The following is a 26,364-nucleotide window of genomic DNA, read 5'->3' as shown; positions in this document are numbered from 1 at the left end:
AAGACAGGCATCTCTGTGTAACAGCCTTGGCCGTCCTGGACTTGCCTTGCAGACCAGGCTGGCCTCAAACTCACAGAGATCCACCTGCCTCTACCTCCCAAGTGCCGGGGTTAAAGGTGTGAGCCACCACACCCAGCCAAATATGATGCTTTTAAAAAATCTATTGATTTCCTGATTATCACAATAGTGCCTCATCTAGTGAAAAGCCAATTTGAAACTAAGATCTCTCTCTCTTCTTCTGAGGCACCATCTTCAAATCAGTGAACACCTCACCTGTCTGCTCATTGAAGATGGCAGCAGACTTTTTTGAAATGGAGCCTGTATATCCCAGGGCTCTCCTCAAACTGGATATGCAGCCAAAGATGATCTTTCGTCACTACCCCCAGAGTACTAAGATTACTGTGACCAGCTTATCTGGTGCTAAGGATAAAACCCAGGCCTTCACAAGCACAAGGCAGGTGCACCCCCAATCCAAGAGATTCTATGTTTCTTTTCTAATTCCTTGTCATCCTCTGCTCCCACAGCACACACACCACCTCTGGGCCTGCATTAAATGGCTATTTCTATTACCAACTTAATATACACGTGTATTTCAATATTGAACTGAGTCCTGCATGGTCTTTAGCAAAACCTCACTGGATGAATAAATCACATATCATTTATTTAGCACATACTAAGTGAACAATACCACAAGTGGATTGAAAAGTCTTCAAAAATACATTTCCCTCATCTTATTCCCCAGTTTAATGAATCATCCACATAATACAGATATTACTTGAGGTTTCTGGGTTCAAACTGGGAAGAAAAGACACAGGCAAGAACAGGGTTTCTTAATAAATTTTCATCATTGCAGAAGAAAATACTAAATCCTCAGCAGAAAACAGTCTGATTAAAAACTTTCCTGAGAGGCTGGAGCAGTGGCTCAGTGGTTAGAAGCACTTGCCACCCTTACAGAAGTCCAGAGTCCAGTTCCGAGCACCCATATCACATAACACCCACCTCACAATCACCCATATTTCCAGATCTGGGGGATCCAACACCCTCTTCTAGCTCCACAGGCCACACTCATACACATATGGTATACAAACACACACACACACACACACACACACACACACACACACACGGAAAGTCTTTAATAAAGCTAACTTCACTTTGTATACTGAGCAGAAACATCACTGAAGAAACTTATTTACTTAAGATCAAAGCCATAGGCTGATCCCAAGACCAGGGGTAGAGTCTCTGGCTGCGCAATTTACCATCGTGACAGGAAAAGAACCCACCAGTATATCTAAATAGATTAATTTATTGGAAACACTAGTCATTGGACTGCTTCAGAAATTCTGCCAAATTTGCTCTTGCTGCACTAGATTGGCTTAAGATATATTTTATGGTTTGTGAATATTTTGGTTTAAAACCCTGATGTCTGGCTAGCATCAGGACAATAGGCAAAGGCAGGACAAGAAAGCCCAAGGACAAGACTGCCAACACTTCCTGTTCATTTACCCCTGCAGTCATCGTTTATTACACCCATGCATCTGGGCCTCTCATTTAAAAATAAAGAAGAATAAATGGACATCGCTTAGAGTAGATCCTACTAGGAGAGCAAGAGACTAGCCTGTGGGAGTTCCCAGGTTGGATGCTCAGTTCTTGCCCAACTAGCTTTCTGTCAACTTGACACAAGTTATCTGGGAATTGAATCTCAAAGGAGACAACACCTCTATCAGATTGCCTACGGGCAAGTCCATAAGGCATTTTCTTGGTTAATGATTGATGTAAGAGGGCCCAGCCCACTTCAGGTGATGCCTCCCCTGGGCCCACTGTTTTGGATGGTGTGTGACAGTAGGCTGAGCAAGCCGTGGGGAGCAAGACAGTGAGAAGCACCCCTGCATGGCTTCTGCTTCTGTTCTTTCCTAAGCCCTTGCCCCGACTTCCTCAGATGATGCACAGTGGTGTGGGACTGTAAGCTAAAGCAAACACTTCCCTTTGCCAAGGAGCTTTGGGTTTATCTCAGCAATAGAAGCATAAGATATTTCTGTACCCACTGAAATTACTGACTCATCTTTAAATTTAGTATGCCTATTGGTTTGGTAAAAATTCCTGAAATATGTAAACATTTCACTGAAAAGTATAAAAGATATAAAAAAAAAAGTATAAAAGTTTGCAAGGGACCCAATTCTTACCCACTACTACTGTGGAGAGAATGTAACCTTGCCTTAAGCTGGGCCCAAGGTGAAAGCAATCTTGGGTGGCTTGATCCCACTGAGACCTTGTCTCTACAAACTGATAAAGATCTTGGATAGACAGAGAGAGAGAGAGAGAGAGAGAGAGAGAGAGAGAGAGAGAGAGAGATTGAAGAAGGACAGAATCTGAGCGAGAGAGATGACAAGTTCCTGCCAGACGGCTCTAGGAATTGGAGGATTTGGCTGTGGGTGGCGAGCGTGGTGGATTCCTCCAGGTTCAGTCAACAACCATGCGGCTTCCTCTGTCGGATAGAGGATCTGCTAGGCTCCTGAGAATTACGCCAGAGGATTTGCCCCGTGGAACAGATACCCAGAAAATTCATTTTTGTTCTCCTTTCCCTCCTATTTAGGGTAGTCAGGTTGTACGGGAAGTATATTCCTTTGATAAATTTATAACAAAGTAGAACTGTTAAAGAATCAGAGCCAACAACTACCTTCCCTGCAAACTCACTGCTCCACAGCTAACACATGCACGGTAAAGATGTGCAGATGAGTACGCGGTATGTGACGGTCCAGTGGCAACTGCCTCAGAGCACTTCATTAAAAAAATAAAAAGAAAAGAAAAAAAGAAAAAAAAAAGACTCTAGTCCTCCCATCCCAGTATGGACTGTAGCAAGGGCAGAAGCAAGTAAGGTGGCTTAAATCTGTAATCCCAGCAGTTCATAAGCTGAGGCAGGAGATTCACTGTGAGTTAGAGGCCAATCTGCTTCATAGGAAATTTTGGGCCAGCCAGGGCTACAGAATGAGTTGAAACCCTATTTCAAAAGACAAGCCAGGTTATAATATTAATTAGTGACAAGTTCAGACTCAAGTCTAATTCTCCTAGTGCCCACTTTGCTATTTTCAATGCTCAGCTTTAAGCTGTCTTTAATATCATTCTTAGAAAAGTATTCAATGCTTGCCAAGACTGCTGAGAGCATCTTGGGAGTCCAGAAATATGGAACTAGTTAATTTTTTTAAATGTTCACCAATGTAACATTGCACAAACATTCAAAGACTCTAATTAAATATTTCAAAAAATATGTTCATGCACATGCATATAAGAAAACAAAATCATACTGGAAGAACATACCATAATGTTAACTGTGCTTAACTCCCCGCACTAGAACCAACCATGTTTGTATCTGTTTGTATTCTGCACTCCATGTTATCTCTGGAACCTTTACACTAACAAGGGTGAAATGAGTTTTTTCCTCCTTCTACGTATTGTCACTAGAACAATTTCCCACCAAGGCCCTTTGCAGGACGGATCCCGCTATCGATGCTTCAAAGCACGGTGAATGCTAATCGCCTTTGCAGATGGTGAGAGTGACCACCAAGTGGTAACAGAGCAGTGTATAAATCACCCCAGCCCTCAATGCTTAACAGAACTGTGCACATCAAGCCAGGAAATGAATGTGCTTAGGAGAATGACATCTCGTGAGGGCGAAGGGGCCACCACTAACACAAAAATGTCAAGCCACTTTTGCCTATGAGACTATTAAGAGGGTCAGTTGTAACTCTAAACGGCTGCAATATAAACCAAGGCAATGATCTACAAGCTCTCATCAGTGGTAAATGTGTATACATACATAAATATTCATTACACATATACATATATTCATATGCTACCATACATAAGGCAATGCAAAGAGACCAGAAATTACCCACAAACAACTTAAAATTAACATTCCAGAAGGCTGTCTTGTACCTTCAACTTTTCATTCTTACTTTAGTGGAAGCACTGAAATGAGGAGAAATTAGGATGAAGGCTTCAAGCTAAATCACTGGCAAAGCTTGTAACAATTTGTTAATATCATTATGCAGATTCTCAACACAGTAAAGAGGTGTTTGGGTCTGGGGGGAGGGCTTTTGTTTCAAACTTTCCTTTAATATGGTATCCTTCGGGTGAGTCCTTTTTCTAGGGGAGAAATGAGGCTCTGAGTTTCAATATATGGGCACATGCCTGCTCTAATTTAGCATCTTCTGAACATCCTCTTTCATCTTAAATCCTCACTGTTCCCTCTGCTGCACTCAGACACTGCAAAAGGCAAACACTTTCCATCTCGGCCCAGCCACAAAGAGCTAGTTACTGAGAGGTCCATGTGAGGCCCAAGGCAGTCCTCAGAGCAAATTTAAAGGGGGCAGGGGTGCAGGGGTATGTGTGTGTGTGTGTGTGTGTGTGAGGGGGGGTGTCTTCACACACATGAAGATACGGTGTCAGAACAGGTTGCTTTGCTAATTATCTCCCCTCCAACATCCCCAGGTCTGTTTGCTATCTTTCACCACCAAAATGACGTTTGTAATCCTTGTCTCCAAATTATCCCTGATGGGCTGAGTAAATGCCTACTCACCTCCTGGGCAGGGCAGAGGAGGAGGATCCTGGGTAGGAGAGAGGTGCTGGGAAGGAGGAAGGAAGAGATGCGCTGCGTGCGATGGGTTAGCATGGCGAGAACACGCGGCTGGATCGGTGGATGGAGGAAAGCAGCCCAGATGAACAACACCAACAAGTATTTGGGCGTTATGGATGGGAAGTAGCCCAGATAGGAATGATTAAAGCAGATGGCTGGGATGGGGAGTGATAAGGATAATCTAGAGGGTTAAGATCCGCCCAGTCCCAGGTAAAATGAGGCTAGTCTAAAAATACAACAGGTGTCTTTATTGATTACGATAGCGGGCTAGATTTACTGCCATAGTAATTGTAGGTTTTAATAATAAATATTATTAGGTAGTTTTTTTATTTGCTTCCACCAATGTGTTACTAACTGTGGGAGTTAATTGTGTGCTTTATCTTTTCCATCTAAAGGCAGACCAGGGCCAGCTACAGAGCATAGCAGGTGAAGGCACTTGCTGCCACCAAAGCCGGATGATCTGAGCTCCATCCACAGGACCTTCACTGCAGGAGGAGGGGAGAGAGACTCCTGAGAGCTGATCTCTGCCACATGTGCACCATGGTGTGTGCACAAGCACATGCACACAAATGAGTAAATGTGTATAAAAGTATAAAGTAAGAGTAATATATTTTATTTAAAAGTCTAGAATAAGCCGGGCATGGTGGCACACGCCTTTAATCCCAGCACTCGGGAGGCAGAGGCAGGTGGATCCCTGTGAGTTCGAGGCCAGCCTGGTCTACAAAAGGAGTACAGGACAGCCAAGGCTACACAGAGAAACCCTGTCTAGAAAAACAAAACAAAAAAATGTTTTTCTTTTTTTTTAATCAAAACATTAAAGACTCCCTACACTCCATGCAAAGTTTGGCTGTGAGTCTCAGCATCTGCTTCAATCCCGTGCTGGGTGGAGTCTTTCAGAGGACATCTGTGGTAAGTTCCCTTCCTGTTCCCTCTCTTCAGCCACTTCCAGTGTCTATTCTATTTGCCCTCCTGAATGAGAATTAAGCATCCTCCCTAGGCTCCTCATTATTTAGCTTCTTTAGGTCTGTGGAGTGTAGTGTGGTTATCTTGTATTATAGGGCTAATAGCCACTCATAAGTGAGTATATACCATGTGTCTGTCTGGGTCTGGGTGACCTCACTCAGGATGATCATTTCTAGTTCCATCCATTTGCCTGTAAATTTCAAGATTTTCTTGTTTTTAATAGCTGAGTAGTATTCCATTGTGTAAATGTACCACAATCTCTTTATTCACTCTTCGGTTGAGGGACATCTAGGTTGTTTCCAGATTCTGGCTATTACGAATAAAGCTGCTATGAACATAGTTGAGCAAATGTCCTTGATGGATGGTGGGGCATCTTTCAGGTATATGCCCAGGAGTGGTATCACTGGGTCTTGAGGTAGAGCTGTTGCCAGTTTTCTGAGAAAGTGCCAGATTGATTTCCAGAGTGGTTGTACAAGTCTATACTCCCACCAGCAATGGAGGAGTGTTCCCCTTTCTCCACATCCTCCCCAGCATGTGCTGTCATCTGAGTTTTTTTATCTTAGCCATTCGGATGGGTATAAGGTGGAATCTCAGAGTTGTTTTGATTTGCATTTACCTAATGACTAAGAACATTGACAACTCTCAACTTCATATGGAAAAACAAAAAACCCAGAATAGCTAAAGTAATCCTGTACAATAAAAGATCTTCTGGAGGAATCTCCATCCCTGATCTCAAGCTGTACTATAGAGCAATAGTAATATAAACAGCATGGTACTGGCACAGAAACAGACTAGTGTACCAATGGAATTGAATAAAAGACCCAGAAATAAACCCACACACCTAAGGATACTTGATTTTTGACAGAGACGCCAAAACCATACAATGGAAAAAAGAAAGCATTTTCAACAAATGGTACTGGTCTAACTGGATGTCTGCATGCTGAACAATGCAAATAGATCCATATTTATCACCCTGTACAAAACTCAAGTCCAAGTGGATCAAAGACATCAACATAATAAAACAGATTACACTAAATCTAATAGAAGAGAAAGTGGGGAAGAGCTCACTGGCACAGGAGGCAACTTCCTGAACAGAAAACCAACAGCTCAGGCACTAAGATCAACAATTAATAAATGGGAACTCATGAAACCGAAAAGCTTCTGTAACTCAAAGGACACTGTCAACAGAACAAAATGGCAGCCTACAGACTGGAAAAGATCACCAAAGATCACCTACATCTGACAAAGGGATAATATTCAAAATATATAAGGAACTCAAGAAATTAACCACCACCAAACCAAATAATCCAATTAAAAATTGGGGCACAGAGAATTCCCAGAAGAGGAATATCAAATTAGCTGAGACAGACTTAAAAAAAATATTTTTTCCTTAAGCCTTCAGCGAGTATAAAAATCAGTGGTAAACTGAGGCATGTGTAACACAGTGACTAAGACTGGGAGCTCCAGAGCCAGGAAGCTTACGTTCCAATTCCTGAACGCTCGTTGTGATAAGTGAGTAACTGTTAAGAGTGACAAGCAGCTCAACCTCTTGGTACTACAGCTCCACTTCAGTAAAATCCAAGTAGGATGGATATCCACCTCCTCGGGATGTCACTGAGAAAACCACAGATGCACCAATCAACCCACCCCCAAGGTAAAATTCAAGTAATATTATCTGCCATAATTACAATGTTTTCTACTAACACTCCCAACCTAATTCACCTTGTTCAAAACTAAACCTTAACCTGAAAGGCAAGCATTTTTTTTTTTAATTCAAAATTTTATCACAGGAAATACACTGTAAGTTCCCGGACAGTCACTTACTATCGAAACTATTTTAGTACCAAGAAGGCATTAAAAACACTTATTAATTCACTAATATGAGGCCCTGGTCCGTACAGAATTGAGAGATGCACCATACTTACTTTGACAGCATTCGGGGAAAGCATTTCAGTGACCATTACTTCAGCCGAAGATGAGAATGCCATTTCTAAATATACAGCCTTTGGAAACTGACCTGTGTGCACCAGGAGGATTGCACAAGTATCTTCATTGTAACGGTACAAACAAATAAGCTCAAATGCTCACCAACAGCGTTTTAGCTTGTTCCCTCAACATGGCGCATTGGTAGCGGTTATGTTCTATAGAGATACACAGACCTATCTAACCGTGGCCCAAGCCCCCCAGACAAAATATAGCACTGGGTAGTACATGCTGGGAAACCCCAGTCCTAGCATCTCCACTGACTAGCCAGTATAGAAAACAGTAAGTATGTCTGTTTTGTGTGTTTGTTTATAGACAACCTACAGTGGATTCATGAACTCACAAGAAGAGACCTGTAAATCGAGGCAATTGGAGCCAAGATTGATGACCTGAGTTCTATCCTGAGGGCCTATAAGGAAGTGGAGAACCAACTTCCGCAAGCTGTCCTCCGAGCTCCACATATGCCCATTCCAAAGAAAAATAACATTTTTTTAAAAATAGCATAATCTGGCCAAAAAAATAAGAACATGATTAAAAAATAAAGAACACTAAAAGTGAAAAACCTGCTTGTGTACAAAGGGCAAGCTGTCACAAGGCAGCAGAGTTAATCGTGTATTTGATCTGTTGGATAACGCAACCATCTCACTGCTGTGGAGTCCACGAATACACAACTATTGATTTGGTGTTGCAAAGGGGCAAGTTCAGTCGAGAGGGCTGGCTCAGCAGTCAAGAGCACATATTGTTCTTGTAGAGTGTCCGAGTTCGGTTCCCAGCGCCTCACTGGGAAGCTCACAACTGCCTGGATAATTTCAGCTCCGGGAGATCCAACAGCCACTTCTGGGACTCCTTGGGTACCCATGTGTACAACCCCAAAAAGAAACACGAATGTAGACACATAATTAAAAATAAAATAAATCTGCAATAGGCAAACTGACAAATCCAGACGCCTCAAGTTCAGACAGACTCTACATGATGTATGGCCCACTCATTCCAAGAGCATGATTCAAAAGTCACTGACCTGGGGCTAGCCACACGCACCACATAAACACATCTCACATGGAATACGATAGCACATTTGTAAATTCGGAAGCTAAGTTACTTCGGACACAAGTGCGCAGGAACGGCATATGGCGACTCTGAATAGTTTACTTCCAAAGAGAGGGAGCAAGAAATGAGACTGTGTCTGTATCGTTTTACTTCTCTATGTGTCAAGAAGTTCAAGGACATCCTCAGACACCAGGCAAGTTTGAGGCCAGCCTAGGATACATGGGAGAAAAATAAATAAATAAACAAAAAAACCTGAAACTAAAATCTGTCCACTAGGATTACTTCTTGGAAGTGAAGGCATATGCTGCAGAGCACACATGAGCAGCTCTTAAATCATTAAACAGCACAAAGGGAAATTTCCTCATAAAATAACAGTCTGTATGTAGCAGTGTGAGAAACTGCGATTATTACAAAGATCTGTTTAAACAGAAGGAAAGCGTGCGGGGAAGAGATGAAAGGGCAAAGAGACAAAGGGTCAGATTTTCCTTTCTATGTTCACCCTACACATCTGGTTCTCCTCTGAGAAGGATGGGAATTTCTTTCCAGAACCGTGACACAAGAGCACAGAGCAGAGAGATCCACAAATTAGCTCGGCCGTGAAACAGGAGAGCAGCCTAAAGCTGAAAAGACTACTCCTAAGATGGGGGAGGAGGGAAGGAAGGAAGAAGGCTCTGGAAAGCAAACACTGAGAGGCTTGCCTTAGTAGAGGACGTTAATGGCCATGACGGAAACAGGGTATTCTTAGATGGTGGAGGTCATCACTCACCTCCCAAACCCGATTCTGTTCCAAATAAACAATGAATAAATAACAACAACAACAACAACAACAAAAAGTGTTTGTGATGCTGTTGTTTCATTTATAATTCCCCTCTTTGTTCACTCTTGGCAGCCGCCTTCCTGAGCATTAGGGTGAAGTCTAGCACCCCGCCAAAAATACCAGCATTGCGACTGATGTGTGATTCAAAAAAGCTGTCAAAATGAACGCTCCAAAAGGAATGAGTCACAGGCTGGGCCAGGCAGGCTAATATTTTTGTAGCATATTCTAATCCTTTTCATCTGGGCTGTCTTGGGGAGGGGGATAGTATGTCCCTTCATGGAACTCTACGCTGACTAAGTGCTTCAATAAGTGTCCAAGGGGCATGACAGAATGGGCTCATTCCTTCATTACAAAAATCCAAAACTTAAAGTGAGAGAGAGAGAGAGAGAGAGAGAGAGAGAGAGAGAGAGAGAGAGAGAGCATATTAAGCCCATGCAATTTTTAAAACGCTCAAGGGTCTGAAAACACAGACAGCTGTCATCTCACAGTACTCTAAAGGTGCTGTCACTACCTCAGGAAAAAAGAAAAAAAAAGAAAAAGAAAAAGAAAAAAGAAAAGAAAACCTAGGGCAGAAATGGTATTTATTAGATAAGAAAGGTGAAAATGCTCCTCACCTGCAGTCTCTAGCCTGAATTTGGTGGTGCTTTCATGTGACCTGGGGCCAGGGCCTTTGTTTTGTGAGCTCAGCTCTGCCTGACTCAGCAAGATCGGCAAGACATGTTATTCCAAACAGATTACTACAGAACATCCTGGGGGAAACATGACAAGAAGCAACCAGGAAACTGCAACTGTAAGGTCTTCCTTCTCCGCTTCCTAGCGCAAGTCCAGTGGCTCGACATTCCCAATTTGCAAAGATGCCCAGGGTGCTCTTATCTCAATAAGACCATGGAGACCCAAGTCACACGAATTTTTTTGGGGGGGAGGGGGGGTCACTACTGGAATTCCAGAAAAATAAAAAGTCTAAATGACTCCATCCATCTCAAAACAGAGCTGGAGCCAAACAAAGCTCAGCAGCCAGGTCTTCTCTAGTCTCGGGCGGCCATGGCCTTGTACGTATGTTTCTGCATGTGAGCTGGCTGCACAGTCCAGAGCTTTACTGTTCTAGTTACAGAGACGCCCTGAAATGGAACAGACGGTGAAATTCCTGGCACGCTTTCTAACAGCACAAAATACACAGGGTCAAGATAAAACATCCAATTAGAGGCTACATATCTGAACCACAGCCTCAGACGTATTTGCATATCACAGTGGTTGAGTAAATGCAACCTTGAGGCAAGACCAGCAAGAACAACAACCTACCAACCATTCACTTCTGGGCGTTCTGAGACCTCCTCTCCATCCCCTGACATTGTTATGTTGTTATTGTTTGGGGGGGAGGGGTTGGTTGGGGAGTTGCTTTTGGTTGGTTGGTTGGTTTGGTTTTTGACACCAGTGTCTCATAGATTCTAGACTAGCCTCAAACTAGCCATCAACTTGAACTTCCAGTGCCCCTGCGTTAACAGCTCCACTTCCTGAGGACTGACGTTACAGGCATACACCTCCACACCTCGTTTACTGGGTATTAAGGATCAAGCCTAATTCTGTGTACACACTAGGCAAAGCCCTCCACCACATGAACTACATACATCCCAAGTTCCCAAAACCCTGCCTTACAAGCTCAGTTAAAGGCCCTTCTTGGAAGGTTAGTGCCAATCCAGAATTCTTACAAAAAAGCTTTGCAAGACTACAGTACAAGCTTCCCAGCAAAGCGACGGTGACCATTTACCGCTTCTGACACTTGCCACCTAGAGGAGTGAGACCCCAGACAATGAGAATCAAGGGACCAGGCTCCTCAACCATGAAAGCTGTTCCAAGCGTAGACACAGGTACAGAGACACACACACACACACACACACACATAACAGAGCAAAACTCAGGTATTGCAGATTTCAATCAAATTGTTGTGAACATTCATCAGCTTAAAGCTAAAGTGCTCTGTGTCTTTAACCTGCGTGTGCCCTTCTGTACAGAACATGGCGTGCGCAGCATAGCCATGTAATCCCGTCATCTCCACTCCCACGCCTCTCTCTTCCACCTTAAGGAGAGTGGACACTTAAGTCCCCTGGATATATCCCTGCATCTTTTTTATTTTTATTTTCTGTGGATGCATGTTGTGCCTGTGTGTCTGTATCTTGCTAATTATTTGGTGGGAATTTGCTTTATAAAAACGTACAGTCCCCAACATAAGGCCAAATACTACTAAACGATAAGAGCTGTTTTCCCCACAAGAAAGTACAAGTCTGTGGGTTATCGCTGGAGGCTGAGCAAAAGGCTTGCTACACAGCCCACAGGCATTCACAACACAGCCATTTCACTAAGGGACAAAAACAAGGTACAGAGACAGTTGTCTGGAAGAGAGCCTTGAAAATGCCTCAGAGGACAACTGTTGTTAGAAAGAAAGCCAATTTGAGCGCAAGCTTCCGAGCCTTTACTATTTCAATTGTGGGCTGTGGCTTATTCATCTGTTCCTATTTTATCTTTAATTATTTTTAGCTTCAGGACATACAACAAGATAAACAGAGGCTGGAAAGATGCTAAAGCATCACAGAGACTTGGATTTCCCATTAAGCATTTGTTACAGTTGTGCTTTGTTTTATATAGTCTTTGTGATTAGACATCAACATGGTACCTTAAGAGCACAGCCTCCTACTTCACAAGGTTAGGTTCTCGGCCGTGGCATCGTCAAGCAGGCCCCTTCTTTAGTCCTGGCTTTCTCACATTTGAAGCCTTTCTGATTTCCGAGCTACATCTCACGTTTAGTGAAGGGACTAAAGAAAAGACGCGGGGTGGGGATGAGCTGGGGGTGTAGCCCGGTTGGTAAGGTACCACCAGCCTGTCACACATCAAGTCCTGAATTTGATCCCTAGCACAACAGGAACTGGATGCAATGGGCATTCCCATCTGCAGGCTCAGCACTCAAGAGGAAGAAAGAGGAAGGTCAGCAGTTCGAGGTCATCCTGGGCTATACAGAGTGAGGCCAGCCTGGGATATGTATGTGTATCACGGTTTAGGAAGATGGGATGAGGAAGAGCTCAGAGAGCTCATTAGCAATACCTATGGTTATTATTGGAGGAATCCTGGGTGCGACCCCAAACAGCACGCACGCAGAGGGAACAAAACGCACATGTAGAATACAGTGGGACTCTGTAAGCTCAGCACTGAAGGCTGAGGCCGCAGAGTCCCAAACCCCAGGCCAGCCTGAGCTACACTGCGGGACCCTTTCTCAAAAGAATGACAAGAAAGGCCAGTGACATGGGTCACTGGATAAAGAAAGACTGACATCCTGAATTCAACCACTGGAACCCCTCAGGATGAAATGAGAGAGTCAAGTTGTGCTCGGACACTCACTCACATGTCCACACGCGCGCGCGCGCACACACACACAAATGATGAAAAGACGTGTATTGTAAGTGATCTATATTGCATTATTCATTTGAAGGCTGCCTTAAAATTGTTACACACACACACACACACACACACACACACACACACAAAAACCTCACTAATACTACTTAAAGGCATTATAACAATGAATAACATTTAAAGACACTGTGATACTAAAATGGCACCTACAAAATAACAAGTAAGAATGTGTTCAAATTTTCCACCTTGAATTCCCTGAAGTCCTGAATCCACCTGAAGTCACAGGTGAGTTCCAGAGTCTGTAGCTAAGTGGCAGGACTAACCCCGCATACATACATTATATATACATACATGCATACATACATACACTTTCTCTTGCAGCTTCTCCTTTAGCCCACCACAAAGACTCAACATTAACATGCACAAATTACTTTCTGGAATTATTCCAATGCTGAACTATGTATACTGTACGTTTATGGTCAACTTAGGAGGATTTTAGGGATAATTTTTTAACTATATACAACTTCTATTGTTAACTTTAGAATCAAAAGCCTGTATATACTTCCTGTGTGTCCCTTGCAATACATTAGTTTCTGAAGAAAACCTCTGAAAATGCAACAGGGCAAAGAGCCTGGGCCAGATACTAGGAGTTACAGCAATAATATAATTTCTGCTTGGAATGCCCAGGCGCACATGTGGCTTCCAGGAGATGAGCTGTGCCATTCTGATTAAAGTATAAACCTATCTTAAACAGTACTAAAGGAGCAAAAATGCACAGTATAGATTGTGAAAGGCACCTGCCATTACGCTCAGAAAGTGAGGAGGAACACAGACAAGGAGACTTCTAAGCATCGCCTTTCTTTACAGTGGAATATTCTCTATAGTCTTAACCCCAAAACAGAATTGGATCAAAAACTTCAGTACCGTATTTTTCGGACCATAAGACACACTTTTCCTCTCAAAAGTGGGGGAGAAATTAGGGTGCGCCTTATGGTTGATTGCTGCTTTTACTGTTTTTCTTGTTTTACTGCTCTAAAAACTGGGTGCGTCTTACGGTCAGGTGCGCCTTACAGTCATGAAAAATACGGTACTTCCATATATAACTTCAAGCTCATACCTTCATGGCCCATTTGCCTTATTTCTCTAAAGCCCTTCCCGCCACAAGCGATAACCTGAGAGCATCCTGCAAACAGACGCTGCTCATTTAACCATGCTTTACTTCAAACCCAAACAAACAAAAAGAAAAAACAATCACACAGGACTCTTAGAAAAGCCCTTGGCTACTCACCTAACTACCACATGGCCCAAACCAAATACGGCGTAACGACTGTGACAAACCACTGGCTGTCTCCTACCGCATCTACTGTCCTTTTTTTTTCTACTACTAATTCTTAAGTAATGTACAGCTTGGTGGCAACTTGTTATATCTCTGACCATGAGGGATTCCTGGGCACTAACTACAATCAGATGGTATGGGGAATGCCAAGATGAGTAAGGACCTATGACAGTATCATTTCAACTCAAAGTCAAGTGCGTGCAATTAACCCGTTGGCTCGGTGTGGTCTGTTCAATAGGTTCTCAGGCAGCTACTCCAATTCTCCGTGTTCTTTCAGCCAAATGAGTTCCCTAATCAAAGGGTCCATGCTGGGACCCTCTCAGACCAGGCCCTGCGCTACAGAAGCAGCTGCCAGGACCTTGCCTTCCAAGAGCTCTGAGTGTGAAGTGGCAGATAAAACAAAGATGTAAACAGATGGCTGAGACTACGAAAAGCAACTACAAAGCCACATACACGGGCAGCCCCTGATTCAACAGCCACGCCTCACAAGGATGCTATTTAACCAAGCGCCTTGTAAGAGCTGATTCATAAAATAAAGAGATCAAAGCGAAGGGGATTGTTTTCCCACCTTCTCCAAGCTGATATGAGCCTGGAAGGACGCACAGAGAGAGGAGATTTCAGCCCAACCTTGAAGGTTAGAGGAGTGTCAGGGAAGAATCAGAACTTATTGCGCCCTGACTGTGTGCTAGGCAGTTCTGTTGGTGGATTCTGAATGAGGCAGACTCCTGTGGTACCATTAGGCAGTTTACAGTTTAGTGGGAAGGACGGACATCAGCCAGACATGGAAGGGCACACAAATATAGACATGAGACAGCTGAGACCCTGGAGACCAGTGGGACAGTTAAATAGGGCAATGTGAGGTGGGATCATCTCTGCAAGGTGGCTGTGTGGGATATGGAGAGGGGAGCCTCTGTGGGGTGAGGAAAGAGCGCTCAGGCTGAAGGAGAGGGCCCAGGTCTATTTCTGAGATCCCCTGAGCCTCCACATGAAACCAGCGTAGCTAACAGCTCTGTGGGATTTTCTCAACCTGCAAGGCCTCAGGTGGTGGAGGGTCAGGATGGAGGCTTAGGGTGACTGTCCTGCCTTGTGCCTTCTAGTCCCAGGTCTGCTTGCTGTAAAATCTGTGTGATTTGTAAACTCATCGTCATTTTAGGTTTGTCAGTGCTCTAGACCCATGAAGTGTCAGGCTTGGGAGCGGAGAACTGGTTGCTGTGAGTGGTTTCCTACAGGGAGGCTTGAGGACCAAGCCGCGGTGAGGGTGGGGGCGGGAGAATCTGATTCCTAATGTGGGAGTTGTGATACAATGGAATACTCAATCCAAAACGGATTTTCCAATCGATGATTAAGCAATATCATCCCAAAGAACAAATCAAAACCATTTGTAAAAGCTCTCCATTATCAAAAGAAAAATAGGAAATCAACCTCAGCATGCCATGGTTATCACTAATTAAACAGGAAAAAAACAAAACAAAACAGGTGGCTAATATGAAAGGAGGACGTATCTAAATGAGAGTTGGAAGCGGTTGGTTCACAGACGACTCAAGATCTATATCCAAGCCAAACAAAGGTTTTCCAAAAGAATGAACTCTGAGACTCAAGCACTCTCCTAAGAAATGGTGCTAGAAGGCAAGCTGAAGGTTCCACAAACCCAGGAGACCATGCAGCGATAAAGGTCTAAGTTTATCCCTGGAAGGTCTGATTGTGGCCAGCAGACAAGTTCATGGCACCTTGGTCCCAACATGTTACGGCTGCGCTGGCTTCTTGGGCTACCCAGGAAGAAAAGACGTCTATGGGAATACTGAACACCGATTAGTCAAGCTGTTGTGACCAAAAGGAGAAAGTTCTCTCAAGAGCTCCGCCATGCTGACCGCATCAGACACTGAAGGACCCACAGTTGCAGCTCACTGTGGTTTATACTGAGATCACCTGACACACTGCACTTACATTTTGGTTCCCCAGATTTCATCAACAAGACATTTGACAGGGTTGGCCTTGCTGGATACATTGAGTGCTGCCATAATGCCAGCAGGGTCATACAATATCAAACCTCTACCACTGGTTCTCAAAAGTGGGCAGCAGATACCAAAGAAGTGAATAAAGCCTGGGTGGGTAGCTTGGTTGGTTGAGTGTTATAAATCACAACACTCTGCAGGGGGAAGCGGAAGTCTGAGGTTACCATTGGCTATATAATCAGTTCGAGGCTAGCCTGAACTACAGAGGGCCTTATCTTGAGAGAAGAAAGAATTGAGAGAGAGGGAGGAAGGGAAAGAGGGAGGGAAATTGTTTCCAATCTTACCTACCTCCCTCAAGATGACTACCTCTCACAACAATAACAAAATTGTGATCTTTTAATACTCCCATCCAAAGCCAGACCTTCTTTTACTCTGTTCTCAATTACTGGGCATTTTTATCTAGTCAAAAAAAAAAATCACCTCTACGTATTTTCTTGGAAGAATTATATTTTTAGAAGAAAATGAGACAATAATTGCATCTACCCTCGCAGTTCCAGAAACAGCACATATGCTGCCCTCAAAACTAAAACCACAAATGTGAGCAATTATGACTAAGAGGAATGTCTCTTTGCCTATGTTATAACTCATAAAGGGTTAACTAGACTCTAACACTGAGAACAATCATCTCATTCTTGACCTAGCATCCTATTTATCTTTCTAGTCTCAAAGCTAATTGCTTATATAAGCATGCCAATTTGCCTTGATTATAGGATTCTTAATAAATGAATGTTGTTTACATTTCACAAGTGTATTTGAATTTCACTCCAGGAAGCCAAGCTCATCAAGTCTTTGTAAGTGGTAAAGGCAGAGATCAAAGCAAATGGCCTGCATTGAACCAACAAACAATTAGGCTTGAGAATAGAGGCTCAAGCAACACTGCAGCACATCTACGCCTCCTCCACTCCAGAAGTCACTCAAGAGTCACTGCTCAACGCCAACCCTCAACCCACGGTGTGGAGAGCCTTCTCCGCAAATCATCTGGTCACAGCACTGTCATTTCCTAAGTTAATGATTCTACCATTCAACAGGTCTTTATTCTCATTTTCTGTTTTCTGCGTATTCCTGCTTTGTGTTGAGTTAAATATCTACATGTTGTTGTTCTGTCATATTTTGTTTTAACTCTTAACATTGTCTAATGCTTCACTAAAAGAACCACTTTGCCCCCATTGTTTTAATTCTTGAGGTTTGGTCTTTGAGTCAGAACAGGGCAATGGACCACTCCTTGAGCGTAGTAACTTTCAAGCTGGGTTAGACTGTCAGATCCCACAGGACTCTTAAAATGCCTCATGTCTACTCACACGCAAACTCCCCAGAATGACTACTAATGAGATTCACACATCACTACTTTTTAATTATCTTTATTTTCATATATTAATTATACATATGGTAGACATAAATAGTTTCTTTCTTTTTACTTTTAATTATGCACAGGTATGTTTGCCTGTGTGAGAGTGCAGGTGCCCACAGTCCAGAAGCGAGCGGGTATTGGTCCCCTGAAGCTGGAGTTACCAACAGCCATAAAACGACCTTGGGCCCTCTACACAGTCAGTAAACCAGTACTTCAACTAACTGATTCCTCTTCAACCTTAAATAAGATTTCCATGACACTTCTGGGGAAAACAAAAGAAAAACAAGGAAAAGAAGTGACGTTCTTGAGCAAACATGCAATGTAGACCTGAGGCCACTGAGAGCCACCGTTTTCAGATATTATTCACAACTTAGTGTCCTCAAAACAGGCACATGTCCAAAATGTGAGGTGTGTGACACCTTCCTCAAAGCCAACAGGTTTTTAGGGTAACCAGGACATGGGTACCATCAGCACCCCGACCCTCACTGTTGCCCAAACAAGGCCTCATGTAGTCCAGGATAGCCTTAAACAGACTGCACTGCCCCCCAAAGGAAGCAGGGTCCAAACACCCAGGCTTTCTGCTTCTGTGAAAATGGGTACAGGGGGACTGTGAAATCCAACAGATAAATCAAGTCACTAAGTCAGTGACCAGACTACTCTGGAAGACCTGTAACGTGACCAATGGAAATTTTAAACAGCTTGTCCTAGAAAAATAAAATTCATGCTACTTAAGCCATCCACCTGGGAACACTAATGAGCACACATTATTTTTATTTTTCCTGTGAGTGTAAACAGAAAATACTCTCAATCTATAAGCATCAAACACCACGTTACTTATCCCCATGTACCGACTTGGTGTTTCCATCCCTCAGGATCCCCAGCCTTCCTGACCCAAAACTACATTCCTCAAGTGAATCAATCCACAACGAAGTGCTCTGGCTGCCAGCTCACCCCTGGAAAGTAGCACGGGCCTTGGTGTTCTGTCCTGGTCCAGGAACGTGGGGTGACTAGGTAGGAGACATGAAGACCTCCCTAAAATTAGTACAATTGTCCAAGGCAGAGCTCTCTTCACCTCTACTGTTCAAGCAGGTGAAAGCGAGATGATGAATGATGCCTCTCCGGAAATCACGGATCCAAAGCCTGGGGACACAGCTCTTGCTGACTGGGAGGGTTAGGGCTCCACAGGAGCCAATCGGAAAGAGCTTCTCTGTCAACACCTGCAATAGCTTGACCTCATCTGTCCTCCTGAGGTCTCCCAGTATACTCTTGGACAACTTGTTACTTTGTTCCTAAAAGAGTTCCAGGTTCCACCAACGGTGGTGGCACACCTTTAATCCCAGAACTTTGGAGGCAGAGGCAGGTAGGTCCCAGTGAGTTCCAGGCCAGCATGATCTACAAACCAAGTCCAGGACAGCCAAGGCCACACATAGAAACCCTATCTCAAAAAACCAAAAAGAAACAATAATAATAATTCCAGGTTCCAGTACCCTCTACAAAGGGGACAAACATCTCTATAATCTGTGTTTGGGTTTTGGTTTTGTTTGTTTTTTCTTTCAGGGAAGTGGGGGTGGGGGGGTGGGGTTTGAGACAGGGTCTCACATTCCCATGGCTGCCCTCTTACTTAATATATAAGCAATGATAACCCTGAACTTCTGGTCCTCCTGCCTCTACATCCCCAGCGCTGATATTACAAGCGTGGACAACCGTGCCATTAGGCAGTGCTGGCCATCAAACAGAGGATCTCATGCACACAAACCTAAGCATCAACGGAGCTAAACGTCCCGGCCCTGTGCTTCTGAGTTGCTCCCTGACACCTGTGTGTCTTAGCCCTTCATAAAGCAATGAATTTCCACAGGAAGCATGGGTCTAGACACGGATCTTCAGGGAGGTTCTGTCCGGTACAATCTGCAGGTGACTATCCATATCAAGAAAAGCATCTTTTCGAGGCAACAGCTTGAATGTGAACCTGCAGTAACTTGGGGTGGGAAGGTTCTACCTGTCACCACATCTTTCACATAATGATGTCTACATAATGTCAGTAAAGAAGTCACTGGATTTTTTTTTTGACAACTCTTAAACATTCTAAACATCTCTCCTTATTCTCATTTGAATTTTAGTCACTGACCCAGGGAAATGTTTACTCTCCAGACCATACAGAATACAATGGCAGAGGCTTTGCTGTTGTCTGCTTTGTGTTTGACACAGGATCTCAACTGTATAGCTCAGGCTGTCCTCCAGGTGGCAGTCCTCTTCCTTGAGCCCCCGCCCGCACCCCCCCCCCACCGACACCACCACCACCAAGTGACTAAACAATTTTCTATTACAAGAGTGCAACAGGAACACCAACGGGGACAGAGGACCACACTGTTTTATGTTCTACTCATTCAAAGTGCTGCAAATGTTTGGACACAGAATACCTTTCGGTCAACTGCTATCTCGCATATCCATTACGGAAAAGGCATACGTGCTCATATTGAACGGTAGGAATATCCCAAAACCAGCATCTCCACTGCAGGGAGGAGGGACACAGTGCCAGGGAGCTGCCGCCGCCGCTAAGGGTAAAGCTGTAATATTTCAACCTGACAACACTCTGCCCCCTTCCACACTCTCTTTCCCTCACAACGGGGGCGAGAGGTGGGGGGTTGGAGTGAGAAAACAAATAAGCAGTGTGCGATGGCCTCACTACACTCCCTCCCACCCATCTGCTCCACAGACCCCACCTAGGTCCATTCCTTGAAGTGGAGCAAAGTGGGAAACAAACTTAACTGTAGCAACATGACTTCCTCTATCCCCTTCCCAGAAGTGCATGCCCGCATTCAAGCGACAGTGGACTCTTCCCTCTGGTCTGCTAAACCCTAGTTTTCTAAGCAAGATGGTTCGAATCTGCCAGGGAAGAAAAGCTGAGGGGTGCACTTCTGGCCCCCACCAGGTTTTATCTCCATGCCTGGACATACAAGAAGGGAGCAGATGCCACTAAGCCAGGCACCCAAAGGGCAGCCTCAAATGCACCTCTCTATGGCCACTGCTGAAGACTCTCTGCCAACAAGATACAGTCTAAACCTAGCATTTGCCAGACTCTAGATTTTTTTTTTAGTTAATTTATTTAGATTACATCTCAATTGTTATTCCATCCCTTGTATCCTCCCGTTCCTCCCTACCTTCCCCTTTCACCCTATTCCCCTCCCCTATGTCTGTGACCAAGGGGGACCTCTTCCCCAACTATATGATCATAGGCTATCAAGTCTCATCTTGGTAGCCTGCTTATTCTTTCTCTGAGTGCTATCAGGCCTCCCCACCAAGGGGAAGTGCTCAAATATGGGGCACCAGAGTTCGTGGTAGAATGGATAAAGAAACTGTGGTACATTTACACTATGGAATACTACTCAGTTATTAAAACAAGGAAATCCTGAAGTTTGTTGACAAATGGATGGAACTAGAAAGGATCATACAGAGTGAGTTAACCCAGAAGCAGAAAGACTCACATGGTATATGCTCACTTATAATTGGACACTAGCCCAAGAGGCATGTCCCATGAGATTGGGATAGATGTGAGGACATCCTAATGAGGCTCTAAGTAAGAGAAATATAGGAGAATGGGGAAATAGAAGGATCCAGAGGGTCCTAGAAACCTACAAGAACATCAGGACAGGAAGATCTAGGCCCAGGGGTTCTGCTCAAACTACTGCACCAACCAAGGACAATACATGCAGTAAACATAGATTGGTTTTTTTTTTCTTTAAATCTGTCATTCTCAGGCCCTTTTCACCCCAGTTTCAGCTTTGAGAAATCATAATGTAAGGAAGAAGCCAGGAGAATGGGAGAAAAACACCCTTATCTGGTTAAAATCCCAGGTGGGTGACTTCACAACCTCAGGCAATTCAGGATATCAGTATTTACATAGCTCTAGCATTGTTGATGGCCAGAGTGACTGCAGGATCACAGAGAGCATGTCAGCGTGAGGTATATTCATGCACAGTAGACACTCAGCAGTGCTCCTGACTCCTTCCTAAGCTATCTAGTCTTGGGAGGGGGAAAAAAAGAAATGGAAACTGACTCAAATGAATCTGAAACTAAAGTAGTTCCCAATTTCAACCGAGATTTCCCTAATCCATTACTTCATCCTCTTTCTTTTTATATCTGCTTGCAGAGCTGTGCAATAGTATAGAGATTCAGGCAACTGTGTCAGAGGACTTAAATCACTCTTCTCACTGAAGTTCAAACAAAGAATCCTTAAAACAGCACCTCAACAAAGGCGCCAGATGATTTATATTTTACATTTGTAAACAGTGACTGACAGTTGAAAGTAAACAATATTATAGCATGTCTAATGGGAAAATGTTCGTGGGTTGAAAACCATCACTGCACACATCCACTAAGAACTGCCATCACAGCATCATATCTGAATATGAAGAATAAAGGATTTGCCTTTGTGTGACCCAAGGACCAGATGATGCTTAAGAAATGCAAGAGAAAGCCACATGGACATGTAATCATAAATGTGTGGTACCAAATAATGCAGCCTGATGCTACAGACAGACAGACAGACGGACGTATGTATCAGAGACTGAGGTGCATAACTAAACTCATCGCTTAAAACACTTAACTAAAGAGTATAACAGAAACATCATGAGAGTAGGATCACATGTAGCCACACAAACAAAGATATATATCAACTAATATCTAACAGAAAGGTAGGTGCAAAGATACAAAAGTTCAAATGAATATTGAGTCAGTGGCCCTTTTCTTTAAACCTAAGTATGCAACTACTGTTACAGTAATCCTGAATAAAAACCCAAAGAGGGAGAGACTTTCCTTACAAGAATTGAATTCTTAAAATGTGGATCCAAATCTTAATAGTAATTATTTATGGGAAGTTTTAAATTGACATCTTCTGGTCTTCTTTGTTTGGTTGGTTTTTTTGAGACAGGGTTTCTCTGTGTAGACTTGGCTGTCCTGGACTCACTTTGTAGACCAGGCTGGTTTCGAACTCACAGAGAACTGCCTACCTCTGCCTCCTGAGTGCTGGGATTACAGGCGTGCGCCACTGCACCCAATGGACGTCTGCTGATGTTAATTCAGCAGTTGGCTTCTGCCCTCCTCTCTCCTCTTCCCACTCACATGCACTAGTTTTTAAATGTACACAACTTAACCCATGTAAGCTGCTGGGGTGACGGGTACAAACATTGAGTAGATTTATATTCTCTGAAGTAAGATGGACGTCTGTCGCTTTAATTTTTATTTACCCCACCAAAGGTTTTAAATATTCTAGAGCTGGAGGTTGGGAGGAATTGTTTTGCTAGCCTGAAAAAGGGCTCGTTAATTATTTATGTAAGTCATACTAACAATGAGGCGCTTGTACACGTTTCTGCACAGTATAAATCTAGTTTTCCTCCTAAGATCCCCTGTGGTCTTTATTATATAAGAAAATAAAATAGATCTGCTGTAGTGGCACACACATATAGAAGCTCGGCTCTCAGGAGGCTCAGGTAGGTGAACAGTAAGTTTGAGGCCAGCCTGGGTACGGAGCAAGACAGAGGTGGGAAGGGAACAACATCAATAATGCCAACCTGATTCTCACTGCACGAGAATGGAAAAATCATAAATACACACATGCACCCATGCACACGTGCATGCATATGTGTATAAGACTAATAAAATCTCCCTCCCAAAACTTGTCCTTGCATAATCTCTAGGATTATATATTTCTGATGCCTCCAGCAACTCATGAAAATGAAAGAGAAACAAAGTAGAAAACACTGAGTAAACAGCCTCTGGGAGAAAGGACAAGAGTAGTCAACATGGCGACTCAACAGTTAGGGAAGGTTCCTTTAACTCCTTCACACTTTGTCAATAAGAGTAGAGCTTAGACAAGAGTGTAAAACATCAATGGTCCAAGTGAGGCCCTAACACAAGGGTCCCAAAAGCCTTGTAACTATTGGAAAAGGTCAGAATATTTCCTGGCCTAGGGTGGTTGTTGTTATTGTTGTTGTGTTTTTGAGAAACTAAGTACACTCCACATAGCTTGCAAAAGGATGGCATCCAGTTAACTGTGTGACACACTGTAGAAGTAGCCACAACACCCGACACCCCAAGGAGCCCGGGATTTACAATCATAAAAGTCTACAGACCCACTCTGTGACCTGCTAGACTCAATGGGAGCACAAATCCACCACGTTAATGAAGGGGCACTATTTTCCTAAAGATTAATTCATACCATGTGTTATTAATCAGCACAGTAACTGAAAGCTCGTGCAAAAAAAAAAAATGCTCTCCCAGCTGAGTAGAACTCAGTTGTATTATTGTTACTAGCAAGGCTACTGCGCTGACTTCCCTGTGTCACTGGCTCCCAGGCTCCAAAGTGCTCAGACACTCCCCCTCCCCTCCCTCCCTCCCTCCCTCCCTCCCTCCCTCCCTCTCTCTCTCTCTCTCTCTCTCTCTCTCTCTCTCTCTCTCTCTCTCACAGAACGACAGACAGACAGAAGAGAAAAACAAAAAACCCAGAGCCAGAAAGTTGAAACCATGCCTGTCAGAAACAGTTTTTTCAAGAAACGCCGTTTGTGTCTGGAAAGACGGGTCGAGTGTGCACCAGACTGCCTTGAGAAGTAATTAAGCTTAGACTGTTTCATTTCATAGCGTCCCATCTTGCATAACGTGGGAGCAGCTGTGCGAGATCACAGCCGATGCAAAGCAAAACAGGCAACCACATCTTTCTCCCCCATGTTAACAGCAGTTTCCAAGGGGCCTAAAAGGGCTGCAGCCTCGGTTCTCTCCCTGATGGCACAATGCCGACCTGCCATCCAGAACACACACTGTCAGTACCAAAGCAGCCCTCTTTCAAGGGATGAAGAAAGACAGCTTCAATGTCCCGTCAACGTTCAAAACTCAAAAAAACCAACTTTTGATCCAGGACTTGAGACCTCTCCCAAAGTTCTTAAATTGCACGCCAAAATTCTCTCAGGTAGACACAGGAGTTGACCGCCTCCATCACAAGTTCGTCTGGCTCTGGCTGCCTTGTCTTGCAGGAGTTCAGAAAGGGAAACAGAGTGTGAAGTCTAGGAGCCTGGCGTCCGCCCACCCCACCCCCTACCCTCGTTTCCTTCCCAACATCCCTTAAGAGAAGCTGGGATCTTAAAACTGAGAATCCAGGAACCAACTGCACTTGGGACGCTCTCTGGGGCAGGGGAAAAGGCGTCACACCCTTTTGAGCTCACAGCAAGGCATACTCCGGTTGGGAAGGGCCCAGAAACTTGGTCCCAAAAGGAAATGGAGAGAGAGGATTCCAAGTCTTTGATTGAGAAGCTGGAATGGGAAGGCTGAGAGATGCGGAATGCGGGAGGGAGCCATGGACTCAGCTGGAGGAACTGGGGTCGCCCGTGGAGTCAGAACGGCTTTTAACACGTCCCAGCCAAACTGCACATTTTTGTGGTTTAAGATTTAAGACTAAAGGGAACACACTGAGGTTCTCCCCCGCCCGGGGCGCTTCTCCCCGTCTGGGTTTCATATGCCTCCTCCTCGAGGAGGGACCCCGGCGCCACTCTGCTGCCGGCCTCCTCTTTCTCTTTCGGGGGAGCTGTCCATCTGCCCAGCGGCGAGGTCCACCCTCCAAGTTCGGCCGTCCGAGTGCGGGCGCGGCGCCTGCCGCCAGCCACCTGCGCGCGTCTGCAGCAGACCCCGCAGGCCCAGAGCTGGGCGTCCAGGGGGATACTACGCTGGGAGTCTGGGTCAGCTGGTGGGTTTTCATTCTTCGAACAAAAAAGCTTTAGCTGCTAATCGCTCTCTCCTCCCGAGCCAGCCACCTTCCCTTCACACCCACTCTGCACCTCCCGGCACACGCGCGGCGAGGCGCCGCTCTCGCCAGACAATGGGTTCGTGGCCGGCGGGGTAGCCCGGCCCGAACCCCTCTCCCCATCCCAGAACCCCAGGAGAGCGCAAGGCTAGGGGCGAAGAAGAGAGGCACAGAGCCCACAATGGGGAAGGTGTGAGCCTCGCCCTGGGGACCGGAGGAGCGGGGTCAGCTGCGCCGCCTGCCCCACCGGGGCCCCCCGCCCAGCCGCCGCGTACTCACCAGCACGATGGCAAAGCGCTCCTCCAGTTCACCTGGCTCGGGCATCGGCAGCTTCAAAGGCACGTTGTGCGCCCTGAAATCGGTCTGTTGCGAGTCCATGCTCCCCGCGTTGCCCATGTCGGCTGCGTGCAGGAGCCCCGGCTGGCTCCGGGTCCCTTGCGTCCGCGTCCGAAATGCCCACAGCCCCGGGCGCTCGGCTCCCGCCCTCCGCAGCGTCCCGGCGAGTGTATTGCTCACGCCGCTCCCTAGCAGAGCTCCGAGCCCAGCCGGTCCCCGGCCGCCCTCATGCTCCCCGCCGCCCCGGCGCCGCCCTGGCCTCTGTGCCTCGCGAGGGGTCTGCAGGGCGCGGGGCGCCGATCCGCATGGTGCTCCCGCCGCCCCCGCCGGCGCCCGCGGCAGCTCGCGCGCTCCTGCTCTTCGGCCTCTCGCCCCGGCCGCTGCCGCGCTGACACCTCAGCCCCGGCCCCACGGCGAGCGGACGGTCGCGCACCGCGAGCCGACACAATGCCCCCTCTCGGCCCCCGCCCCCGGCCCGGCTCCGCCCACCCGCCCCGCGGACTGCCGGGACGAGTAGTTTCGGCCCAAACCGGCCACGCGCAGAAACCGCGCGCGCGCTCCTGGAGGGCCGCGCTGTGGTTTGGGGTGTTTGCCGCAAAGACAAGCAGGAGAGGTAGTGTCACTTTTGCCATGACCTCCTTCACCCCAACAGCTTAAATCTGCCTCGTCTGCGTTAAATCTGACACTTGAGCATTTTGAAG

At 45.3% G+C, this 26,364-nt stretch overlaps 1 protein-coding gene across 5 annotated transcripts in view; it reads right to left on the bottom strand.

The window, feature by feature from the left end:
* Window positions 1-26,141, bottom strand: part of FMNL2 (formin like 2) — a 276,955-nt gene extending 250,814 nt beyond the window's left edge. For all 5 annotated transcript variants that reach the window (XM_084797392.1, XM_084797391.1, XM_084797393.1 and 2 more), the window contains exon 1: window positions 25,607-26,141. In XM_084797392.1, the coding sequence (XP_084653518.1) occupies window positions 25,607-25,723 (117 nt within the window). In that variant the 5' untranslated portion in view covers window positions 25,724-26,141. The remainder of the gene's footprint in view (window positions 1-25,606) is intronic.
* Between the last annotated feature and the right edge of the window lie 223 nt (window positions 26,142-26,364).

This window comes from Acomys minous (assembly GCF_964271855.1).
Source record: "Acomys minous genome assembly, chromosome: 10".
Lineage (NCBI taxonomy): Eukaryota > Metazoa > Chordata > Mammalia > Rodentia > Muridae > Acomys > Acomys minous.
This window is presented reverse-complemented; position numbering and strand designations above follow the sequence as displayed.